General features: G+C 40.7%; 1 protein-coding gene across 2 annotated transcripts; it reads left to right on the top strand.

Moving 5' to 3' along the window:
* The first annotated feature begins 304 nt into the window (after positions 1 to 304).
* lrrc28 (leucine rich repeat containing 28) lies at positions 305 to 7,656 on the top strand. 2 transcript variants are annotated; one of them, XM_056381826.1, is made up of 10 exons: positions 305 to 455; positions 1,002 to 1,234; positions 1,450 to 1,490; positions 1,876 to 1,913; positions 2,873 to 3,010; positions 4,427 to 4,633; positions 4,714 to 4,816; positions 5,017 to 5,201; positions 6,077 to 6,236; positions 6,383 to 7,656. In XM_056381826.1, the coding sequence occupies exons 2-10, from the start codon at positions 1,067 to 1,069 to the stop codon at positions 6,450 to 6,452; spliced, it is 1,110 nt and encodes a 369-aa protein (XP_056237801.1). In that variant the 5' UTR covers positions 305 to 455; positions 1,002 to 1,066; the 3' UTR covers positions 6,453 to 7,656. The 2 variants fall into 2 exon arrangements, with proteins under 2 accessions (XP_056237801.1, XP_056237793.1); XM_056381818.1 differs by lacking the exon at positions 305 to 455 and adding an exon at positions 462 to 597.
* Positions 7,657 to 11,951: the final 4,295 nt, after the last annotated feature.

Raw genomic sequence — 11,951 nt, 5'->3', positions numbered from 1 at the left:
TTGTGTTGACAATTAAATCAGTTAATTACTCAAATAACCAAGACTTTTTTTTTGTTCCCCAGACTTCAGCTAAGAGAACATCCAGTCAGTTCACCTGCCGTTTACCCCCCAGACACATAACTTAGGCTGAACAGTTACCATTACACAATTGTAAATATTTTAAATCTCAAATAATTCATTTTCATATTCATTAATATAATATAATATAATATAATATGATATAATATAATATAATATAATATAATAATACGATCTACAATACTGTCATATAATATAGCTGACTACATCCACCCTCAGTGACTTAATTTAATTCCAACAAGTTATCAATATCATGTTCAATTTCTCCCGTTTATAACAAACCAAATTGCATCTGTTTATTTGTTTACCAGCGGATGTTGACCGCTCCAATATGGCGGACGCGCAGACGCATAGCGCCGACAGCAGTAACCAATGAGGTATCTACGTTCCTACATTTATGCGCAACAACCAGTTCACTTCGCTAGCTCAATGTCTTTTTACAAACATACTTCTGGCAACAGACAGGTTCAGAGCGTATGTGGGTATTAAAATGAAATAAAGTTGTCCTGCACAGTTAAGGTAATTAACTGATTTGTTGTTACTGAACGTAATGCGCTAATAGCAGCCATTTAGCTAGCATGCTAACGGTGCTAAGGATGACAGATAAAAACACCGGGACAATGTTAGTTAACTGAAGTCCGTCACAACGCTAGCTACAGTTTGCAGGGTCTATCTGCAGTGTGCTGGGTCAGGCACTGACAGCAGCGCTTCCCCTGGCTCCCAGTGTTATCCAGCGGAATAGCTTCATGTAACTGTTTGAATGTGGACTGTATCTGAAGCAGCCATTGCCTCCTGCAGCAACACAGTTTGTCAGTAAGGCACAGAGAGAGGAGTCAGTTAGAGTCAGTGCTGTTTTATCCTGGTCTGTTACTGGTTGCAAACTGCTGTCTGACAATGCTCCTGTTCATCTGTTTTTCTTACAGTAATGCCATAGAGGCAAGAGGCATTGCTAAGTCTACTCCACCAGGGAGGAGAAGTCTCCTCAGAGATGGCAACTGAACTCCATGAGACTATATTCATGGCCAAGCAGGAGCGCCACAAAAATCTGTTCCTTAACTACAAAAACCTGAATATTTTCCCCGTGGAGCTGCTGAAAGATGAAGGCCTGCAGTTTCTGGAGAGACTGTACATGAAGAGGAACTCACTCACTACACTGGTATCCACACAATGATGCTTTTGCTGTGTCAGACATCAGAGATGCTGTTCATTGTTGTTGTGTGTAAACATAAATGCCTAACAGTACAAGTTGTTAGAAGGTCTGTTAGTTCCTCAAAACATGCAGTGGTATGATAATAATTTCTCAAGATTATTTCCTGATTGATTTACTGATTATTTCCCTTTTCTTTCTCTCTCTCTCTCTCTCTCGATCAGCCTGACAATCTTGCCCAGAAGCTCCCGAATCTAATTGAACTGTGAGTACTCAATTAAGCAATTTTTGTACAAATAAGATAATTATTTTATTTAATTTGACAGCAAAGAGTTGCCAAACTCCATGACACTTTGCTTTTGTTATGTTGTTATTATTGGTTAGTATAATAAGAAAGGTGGCAGGTGAATTTTACTGATCCCCAACATGCTGCAGCTGTGAAACATGAAAATGTGAAAATCTTTGTAATTTGCTCTGCATGAGGCTGAATGCTGAATTCCTACGTCGTAACTCTGACAAACTATTACACTTGACACCAGAAACTCACTGGCATGAAAATAAAAGGTCTCAGACTACTTTATAACAGTAACCGTGAGATAACAAATAGTTTGGTCAATTCAAATTGTAACATTTCTTTTTTTCTTTTTCAGGTATTTGCACTCAAACAACATAGTCATTATTCCTGAAGGTTGGTCCTCCATTATGTCGTGATGGCATGCCACTGTCGACAGTCATTATTTTCTTTTTTGTCAGTCAGCTTTCTTCCAACAGCATTTGAATACATTGCTGCTCTACTTTGACAAAGTCTTTATAGTCAGAGACATAGCAATCAAATATCTGTGCGTGACTGTTAGACTTGTATATGCTTCTCATTTATGTTATACTAAAACATGCAGACGAGTGACAGTTGAAACGAAAACCAACATCAAGTGTCTTAGTAAGGTGTGTGGTCACCACATGCTGCCAGAACAGCTTCAGTGATCCTTGGCATTGATTATACAAGTGTCTGAACTCTAGTGGAGGGATGAACACCATTAACTATTCATTTTTATGATGATGATGGTGGTGGAGAGCGCTGTCTAACACATTGGTCCAAATTGTCCATAGGTATTCAGCTGGGTTTAGATCTGGTGACTGCAAGACCATTCACATCATTTTCATACTTATCAAACCATTTAGTGACACATTTGCCCTACAGATGGGGGTAATGTCACCCTGTTTCTCCACTCATTTTTCAGGGTTTTCCTTTAACTTCTCACTGTCTGTACATGAAGAATGATTCAACAATATTAAACAAGGCAAGAAAGAAGCTGCTTAAAGTTTTAGAAGAAGATCAGATGAAACTAAATGAGCAAACCATCAACTACAATAAAAATGAAGCTGAGATGCTCAGGCTGCAGAAATAATGATGTGCACTGATTTATTCATATTTCATTAATACTGAGATAATGTGATATAGAATTGTACATTAGTAAGACCCTCAATAGAACAAAAAACAGAAGAATTTAAACTAGTGAAATCTGGAGAAGTTGTTAGCCTGACGATGAGTATCGTTGACTGGATAGCCTCTAACTGCACACAGGAGAGGAGCTAGGAGAACTTTGCCTGCTGAACATAATAAAGGTGTCTGTTTGGTTTGATCCTCAGCTATTGGAAACCTGGCCCGGCTGCAATCTTTGGACCTCAGCAATAACGCCCTCCAGCTCCTCTGTCCAGAAATTGGCCGACTGAGGTCTCTGCGGCACCTGAGGCTGTCCAATAACCAGCTGAAATGCCTTCCTCCAGGTAAAAACCAGTTCCTGTCTGCTTTGCTGTTATTCCTCATTCTCTAATTAAAGTGCAGCTCAAGTTAGCTTTGACACTTTATTTATAGAAAAAACGCAGTTGAAAGAAAGAAATATTCAGGATTGTGGTATAACGACTGACAGTATCAGACCATACATAAAAGCATCAAGACAAAAATATGACACATTGAAAGTGCATGGCTGCGTCCAAACCTGAGCGGAATAAAAGATCTGACAATGACTAAATAAAGTGCATATAACAGAGGAAAAAGATAAAAGAAGACGTATAAACATAAATAGACTGACAACATCTTTGTGTAATGTGTGGTGCACCACACAGCTCATTTGTATTTAATACACAGCTTAAACTCCAGCAAACTGATTAACCTCTTATTTGTAAAAGTTTCCACTGTGTGGTACAAAGTCCTGTTTGGCAAGCATGACTTAGAATACCAACTGTAGCTGAGGTGTGTTCAGTTTGCCAGCAGAGGGCAACAGAGACACTCAAATAAACTGAAGGAGACAGGAAACGGCACCGTTCAACTGAAGAAAAACATACAATACATTCTGTTGAGGTGCAAATAGTTGCAGAGTTATCAAATGTGAAGCTGAAGTCCAGATGATTTTGTTGTAATTTCATATTGTTCTTGAGCATTAAAAAACACAACTGTTGCTCAGCCTCATATTTTAATGATATATCACAATGTTTAATTTTCAACCTTAGTAGGTTTTGTAAGTAATTTAAAAACGTTTCTGACATATTAGTCATCTATGATTTTTTATGGGGATTAAAGCAAAATAAAAGTATAAAACAATTGTCTCTCTACCAACATAAGACTCAGTTGTTACTTACTTTCATACAGTTATGTTGTGTTCATACCAGTCACACACTCAGTCACACACTCAGTCAGTCAGATCCGCTACCAGAATATCTTTAACATTTTGTTTTGTCACGTTCCTTGATGTGCCGTGAGTCTTTCATTGCCATTTAAAGTCCAGTTTAGAAATTTTCAACTGGCGATTTTGTTAAAAACACTGACAGGAAAAGGTCACAGATGTGATCACAGCAACCATCTTTTCAAATGACTGAAGTTTCTCTCTCTCTCTCTGTGAGTCAGTGTCTGTAAAACAGCAGGCGTCAGCCTAATTATCTGAGCCTTCTTTCTTGGTTTCAGACTATTTGGAGACATGAAGATGACATGAAATTACCTGCTGATTGTCAGCATTAAAAGGAAATGCTGCCAAAGGACTTATTCAATCAAAACTTTAATGTTCCAGATGATCGCATAACAAAAACACTTCCCTGTCAATTTTGTGCTTTTTCATAGTGAGATTTGATGTTGATTTATTTCTTGAAATAGTAGAAGTCAGATTTGGGAAGACTGATTCTCTCTCATGTTTTGTCTGATGCCTTCAGAGATCGGTGATCTGCATGAACTGGAGACTCTGGACGTGTCGATGAACCAGCTGATGTCTCTACCCGATCGGCTGCACCGCTGTGTCTCTCTGCAGAATCTGACAGCGGACCACAACCTGCTGAGCCACGTTCCCCGGCAGCTCTGCTGGCTCCACCGCCTCAACCAGCTCTCCATGGCCGCTAACCGACTGACCTTTCTACCGCTCGGTCCGTATATTCCCTCTATCTGTGCGTTGCCATAGGGATGTAGGGAGCAAGGCTATGTTATTATTATCTGTGTGTTTCAGATCTGGGCAGATCACGGGAGCTGCAGTTCGTGTTCGTGGACAACAATGTGGACCTAAAAGGCCTCCCCTCCTACTTGTATAACAAGGTCATCGGCTGCAGCGGGTAATCCTGCTCCTCAAACAGCTAACTTGAATAACTCAGATCACTTCAACTCAGTTTGATACAGAGCAGTATGAGTTAGTTTAGCCATGCACTGATAATAAAAAAAATATGGAAGAAATGCAGTTACATCTTGTTGCATACTATAATAACAAAAAACAATTGAAAGACTATATCTGCATGTGTGTTTTGCTGCTGTACAGGTGCGGTGTGTCATCACCAGGGTTGGACGGAGACCTGGGTGAGGTGCCCGGTGAGGCGCTGACTGAGGCTCTGGTCGGGTTGCCGGCTGAAGTGAAAGTGGTGGGATCAGAGTCGGATAACGTGGTTCCCCTGGAGGAGCTCACCATGAGGACCCTGCACCGCATCCACCACCACAGCCCAACAGGTGAGGAGTAACGGCACACTCTGTATATCTGTATGTTCACTACACTGGCCAGTAGTGATGCACAGATCAGAGTTATACTGTACCTGTGGGCACTGTGGTTAATCCACAGATTGAGCGGGCCGAGTCATGAAAATGAACATGCTGATTAACAGCGGATGAGCTGCAGGTGGATGATTAATATTTAATGTATGAGGAAAATATCAATTATATTCTATAAAAATGTGAACATATTTTAACTTCATTTTTCATCAGGCAAGAATTTAGACTGTGTTTGGATGTAGGTAGTACTTAATATTTACACCAAGGTCTCCTACTGCACTGAAGCTTTGGTGATGTACCTCACATCTGCCAAATGAGTAAATGTAAATGGACTGCTGACTTCGTTATCATTTATTTATTTTGAGCAGTAGCCAAACATTATTATGAGCTTTTAAATTGTTTGTGTTTCAGAATTTTAATCAGCCTTAGTCAGCGTGTGTTTGTTCTACTGTGGAAAATACCTGTTGCCATTTTTTATTTTTCCAAAAAAGGAGAACTTTGACTTTAAACAAATGTTTGTTTATTTGAAACCAGCCTACATCATGTAATCATGCATAATATCCCACTGAGAGGAAGGGGTAATGTGTGCTTAAGTGCAGGTCTCTAAATTGTGGAAAGAAATTAGTTCAGGGTTGGTGGCAGGTGGATGATTTATGCTGATTCGGATGATGTCAGATCCAGACCACGCATCACTACTGGCCAGTGTACAAGTGTGGATGTGTATGAATGTAAAGCAGAAACATAAAAAAACAAAAAAAAAGGCCAATAAATGGTTTGTTATGGAAAAGGAGCTGTGTGCTTTGTGCTGAAAAAACCTCTACTGTTGTGTTTTTTAGACCTCAACTTGCTGCCTCCCATCACCCTCCCAAAGAGCCTGCTTGACCTGTTGCAATTCCCACTCGGTCACTGTCACCGCTGCAGCCAAGCCATGTTCACCATCATCTACCCCAAACTGTTCCCCCTCCGTGACACCGCCCTGGCAGGAGTGCACCGCAGGTAAGAACAAACACACCTCAATTCCCTTCTAGGACTGCTCACAAATAACAATAAATCCTGTTTTGTATTTGCAAATGAATTCTTCTCAACTAAACACGAATGCTCTTCTTTCGCACACTATGTCATCTCACTTTTTTCCTCTTTAGGACGACTGTGAGTTTCGTGGCCTACTGCTGCTCCAGCCACTGCCTCCGGACGTTTGACCTCCAGGGTTGACATCTTTTTCTTTGCCCTGTGCACGTTTGAAGCAGAAGCTGTTGATTGGCTTCCAGAAGGTGACAGATAACAGCTTGTCGTTTGTGGGGACCTCGAAGGTCTGTACTGCAAGAGTGCAGGAGCTCTGTGCTTGATTGACAATACTAAGAACCACAAAGAGGCAGTCCTCTGTGGGTGTTTGGTGGGTCAGATGATTGACACAGGGCTTGTTCAGCAACGTTTCAACACTTTTAGACAAAGACCTACATGGCGCTTCTGTCTAACCACCTTGGACGTTTGTATTCCTGTGTTTGTGGTGAGGGTCAACATTAATAACTACCATGTGTGAACAGTGCACCACTGTGCTTATTCAATGACATCTGTCTGAAAACTAACAGCATTAGACCTGAAGTAACTACAAACCCTTATTCACAAATGAGCACTTTTTAAGAACAAGCACTGTTTGATATATATAAAATCAGTAATTTTTCACGCAGAAGTTTTTGTAGCAGGCACATCACATTGATTGTGGAGTCATCTTCGAGGTATTAACATTTGTAATATGGTTTATTTTACTGATTACTGAAGAACAGCTGGAGGGTTATAGTTTGAGAGAATGTTTCTATTTGATATGTGTCATTTTCAGCAGCAGAGACCCAACCGCATTAACTTTCTAACAGAAGCCATGTGTCTTTGAGCAGGGCACCCAAGTCTCACACGGTATCACATACAGCAAATGTGTCAACACAGCATACTTTATGAGGACAAACTCGTGGTCATAATTCTGAATTTATTTCTAAAATGTTGGTACTAGATAGAAGAATGAGCCGAGGATCAGTTTCACGTTTGTTTTGACAGAACTGTCAGTTTCTGTTGTCAGTCAAGTTGCAAGGCAGGTATCCATTTCTAAATTTTGACTGTTTGTGGAGCAAAGTTCATGTAATTAACATGTTTAAGAAAACTAATGTATTTTTTTTCCTTCCCTGCATTTAACTTAAATATCACTCTCAATTACAGGAACCCAAAATGGTCAAATCAGTCAGTTTGTAGCCAAAGTTTTCTGTCACCGTCTAAAGAAAATGAGGTTTGTACACTTCAGAGGCACTGTGTGATTCTCTTGTTGGACTGACGCTTGTGTGTTATAATTCATTACTGTGTTGTACAGTTGTAAGTTATCATTTGTTTTGATTGTGTTGCATTTTGGCAGTAAATGTTGCTGACCGATGTTTGGCTTTCAGTGAATTAGTGCCTTTTTTACTCCACGGTTTCAATTTTCCATGCTTAACACCCCCAACTGTCTTACTCTTGGTTTAAGTGCAAATAATGTGTCTACGTGTGAAGTAAATACATCAACAAGCTTCTTAATGATAATGTCCCTGTAAACTGTCACTACTATAATAAAAGCAACAGTCAGTTCCGTGTTGTTAGTGGCAGTAGGTCAGGACAGTCAAGCTCTTTGGCTTCCCTGCTTAACCCGAGTCAGTCTTTTCCTCTGTCGTACCAGCTGCCTTCATGTAAAACAAACACTCTCTGTGACCTCACCTCCCTCTCTTGTCATGTCAAGTCAATTTTATTTGTATATCGCCAATTCACAACAGAATTTACCTCAAGGCACTTTCCAAATAGAGCAGGTCTAGACCTTCTCTTTCTAATATTATTTACAGAGACCCAACAATTCAATTCCCACCAAGAGCAAGCGCTAGGCGACAGTGGAAAGGAAAAAGTTCCTTTTAAGGGGCAGAAACCTCGAGCAGAACCAGACTCAGGGTGGGCGGCCATCTGCCTCAACAGGTTGGGTTGAGAGAGAGAGAGAGAGAGAGAGAGCAAGAGCGAGAGAGCAAGAGAGGGCACAGAGGAAAAGAACAAGAACATGAAATGATAGCAATATTAATAATATTGATATTAGCGGCAGTAATGGCAATAGTAATGTAATGGCAACTGTAGTGCGCTTACTGATAAAAGTTATAATGACAGCTAATAACATTAATAATTATCATTATTAATTATTAATTATAGTGAATTTTAGCAGGTTTAGCAGCAGGTGTTAAACAGGATCATGGGGGCAGTAGGTGGTTTGCAGTTGCAGGTCCAGACTCTACAGCTGCAGCTCTGGAGGCGGGAGGATCTGCGGAGAGGAACAGGAAGGAGATAGAGAGGGGGAAGGGAGAGAGAGGCACACAGCCTGGGCGCTCATGTGCTTGAGGGAAAAAACAAACGGTTAGAATGATGCAGTGATATTCGGAAAGTTTACAGTGATCCCGTCGGCAGGACAACCTGGACTATACTGTACTGAGTTTACTGGTTTATTGAGAATGAAGCACACCTGCCGATGGTAACAGGTACAAAGCCTGAGTTTGTCACTCATGTTGTTAATCACCCTCGGAAGGTCCTTGACTTGAAGGAGGATTTTATTTCATTTTTTCATAGATACAAGGATGATATAGCTGTCAGCCTGGAAATGCATATCAACCTAAACCTCACATGTACAACAAATGCAAAAGATGCAAAGTGAAGTACTATTGTCGAGACGTTTTGTAAACCTTTTCAAGTTGTTAAATTTAGCCCACAGCAGCCACAGTCATACTGAACGATAAAACTATAAACAAAAAAGGTTTTACTTGGTTTAGAAGTCAAACATCTGGCTGGTGAGATACACAGGGCTCCGGCGTCCAACAGTATCTTTTATCAAGGCAAGTGAACTAAGAGCTCATTGACGGAGCTCTGGAAGAGAATGACCATTGAAGCCAAGACATGTTTGTGGTGTAAGTGATAACGGAGGGTCGTGGAGGGTGGAGCAGAAAGCCGAGCAGCTCCATTCAGCAGACCATGATCCTCTCTGTCTGGTGCTTCAGCTCTCTGCCCTCCCTCTGGGACTATCACATCTCTGCTGACTGCACATATGAGAGAATACATGAGCATACTGCATGGCCATATAAAAAACACAGGCTACACACACACAACACATGGTGAACGTGTGCACACACAGACACACACACATCTGCACCCAAAATGAGGGCAAGGACTTATTAAAGAAGCGCACACAGTAATCCACCTGTAACAACAGCTGATGCCATCCAGTGGAAAGAACATATGATCAGACATACAGTATATTGTTCATCAGTAAGTAAAATAAACCAAGTGCACCACCTGATCATGTGAGTCCAGGAGAAACATTCAAGCCTTTCTTTGATTCTGTTCAAACCACTGCATGCATGAAGGAAACATAAAGTCAAAGGGGAGATAAAGTTTTTTTTTTTAAACCTTGAAATAAATGAATGCTCCATCCTCCAGTGGTTTCAAACCTTTTCGGAGATTCAGATGTAACCCCTCTTCATCACCACCACCCGTCACCTCCCAGATGTGCTCATTTGAAATCATTTTAAGCTGGATGTTAGTTCACAATATTAAAATGCATAAAAATGTTTTCATCAATCAAACTAGATTGATTTCTTTTTTTGTACTGCTGCCATCTGGAGCAGCAGAACCTGAATGTTTCAACCATCTGCTGAATCCATTCACTATTTCAACCATTAGTGTATGTGTGACTTCAGCTATTTAAACCCTTTATCCATTAAGTTTTTTTATGTTTGTTGTCTGTACAACACAAGGGGAAACGCAGAACTGGAGCTTGACTGGTGTAGAAATTGGTCTTTGAGTTCATTTTGAGCTGATATTAACGACAACAAACAGTTCGCTACACATGTGCTTCATGATGCATCAGCGCTTTATTCCTAAGCTCTAGGTTGCTCTGATTCGAGCCCATATTATGAGGCTCTGTGTGGCATTTCGATACATCATGCAACACCAAAGTAATTTCCTGTGGTGAGTCAGGCAGGGCAGAGTGTGAAGAGGGGGGGGGGGGATTAATAGACTAAGCAGCTGACTACAGAGCTGTTCAGCCTACTGTAGATAATGTGGACTGTGAAATGTCACATCATGAATACAAAATTTCTAATTTCTTTTTTTTTTTTTGGGTGGGGTGCTGGGGTCTTTTTTTTTTTTTTTGCTTTTGATCACCTGTTTCAAGCTCCAAGCCTGACGCTCTGTTATCTGCAAAACTGTGGGGTTTGTGTGATGCCCGGTAATACATGCAGTGTGGTATTCAATAGTGAGCTCTTCATGCACATCTCATGAGCACAATGCGTTAAACGAAGCTTTAAAAAATGAAGATTTATTCCCGAGTCTTCTTGAACCTTCTCAAAGCTCCTCTGTTCTCATAATTTATATTTAATCTATCACTGACCCCTGAGAGACTAACAGCCCCACCACCTGTAACACCTAAAAGAAATCAATCTCAAATGAATGTCTTTATACTGGATGCAGTGTGTTGTGCATAAATTTGCAGTCAGTCGTTTTGAAAGCGCAAGACCCGGGGAGAGAAATCACTCCTCCAGTCGATAGCGATACAGTGCGAGTGATTGTGCTCAGGCTGATCGCTATTGGATCATCAGTTTGGGAAGAGAGGTCTTTAATGGTTTCTTCAATGGTAATGATCGGAAACACACGTGTAATAAGCCAATCCATCCCCTGTAAAGAGCAGATACACAGTTAATCTGATGTCTCTTGTCAGATTTGGAAAGCAAACTGGAGCTTCTGCTGTGAAAAAAAAAAAGTCTGTAAAGTGTTTTTTGAAAGAACAAGTGACAGAGGAGATTGGAAAGAAAGAAAGAGCATCATCTCTCCCTCATGAGCATTCAGCATTCAAATGAAGAAGAAAGAAACTGAGAAGTGACGGAGGGGTGAGAATCAGCCACAGACAGACAGAGCGGAGGAGGAGAGAGATGATATTATACCGTCTATATCTCTACATCTCCCGTAGGCCTTCATTCTTTCACAGCTTGTCTTCCTCAGTCTTAAATGATCTCTCTGACATGATCTTTCCAGAGTAACTGAAATAACCAAGGCACTGCATTTCTGATCTTTGACCTCCTCTAAATAGGTTGTTTTATCCAAGAACCACATTTGTTTTTGACTGACCACTTACTGTACACTTCTGCAGGATGTGGCCTGGTGCTCATACAGGACACCAATAGTTAACACCCTGGCTAAAATGACAACCCCCCCTCATTTCAAGATGAATCATTTTAACACAATGACAGTGTGTTAAAGTTGTTGTGTAGTTTACATGATGATAACCTGACAAAAGCAGACAGCGAACATGACAAGCATGTCCCAGAAGGTATGTCATCCTTTTTTCTTTTTTTTTTTTAGCTTGGCTTCTTCTTACTGTGTAGTTTTGGTTGTATTCGGTATTCATGTCCCACGCCTTACGGCACTGCAAAAAAAGTATCATGTATTTGATTATGTAAAGTCCAGGACTCCAGGGGCAAACATGTTTATACACTGAGGAGCATCTCAAAGAGCCTTTCTGCCAGGGAACTGTGTGCACTCATGTAACTGTGTTGCATGCTTTATAATGACATGCCGTAATTACAGTAGCTGAGCACGGACTGAGATGTGGAGTATAATCATTTAACCAACAGGTCTGAGATCATGACTTCTCTCGCAACAGGAACCTTG

This window comes from Seriola aureovittata, chromosome 1, assembly GCF_021018895.1.
Source record: "Seriola aureovittata isolate HTS-2021-v1 ecotype China chromosome 1, ASM2101889v1, whole genome shotgun sequence".
NCBI classification, from domain to species: domain Eukaryota; kingdom Metazoa; phylum Chordata; class Actinopteri; order Carangiformes; family Carangidae; genus Seriola; species Seriola aureovittata.
The sequence above is the reverse complement of the archived record's forward strand: the minus strand, read 5'-3'. Positions and strand labels throughout refer to the sequence as shown.

Bases quoted from the DNA above. Each gene is read 5' to 3' on its own strand.
- lrrc28 (XM_056381826.1), top strand. From the start codon at position 1,067: ATGGCAACTGAACTCCATGAGACTATATTCATGGCCAAGCAGGAGCGC. The intron at 5,202-6,076 runs GTGAGGAGTAAC...TGTGTTTTTTAG, and splicing joins CCACCACCACAGCCCAACAG to ACCTCAACTTGCTGCCTCCC. The intron at 6,237-6,382 runs GTAAGAACAAAC...TTTCCTCTTTAG, and splicing joins CTGGCAGGAGTGCACCGCAG to GACGACTGTGAGTTTCGTGG.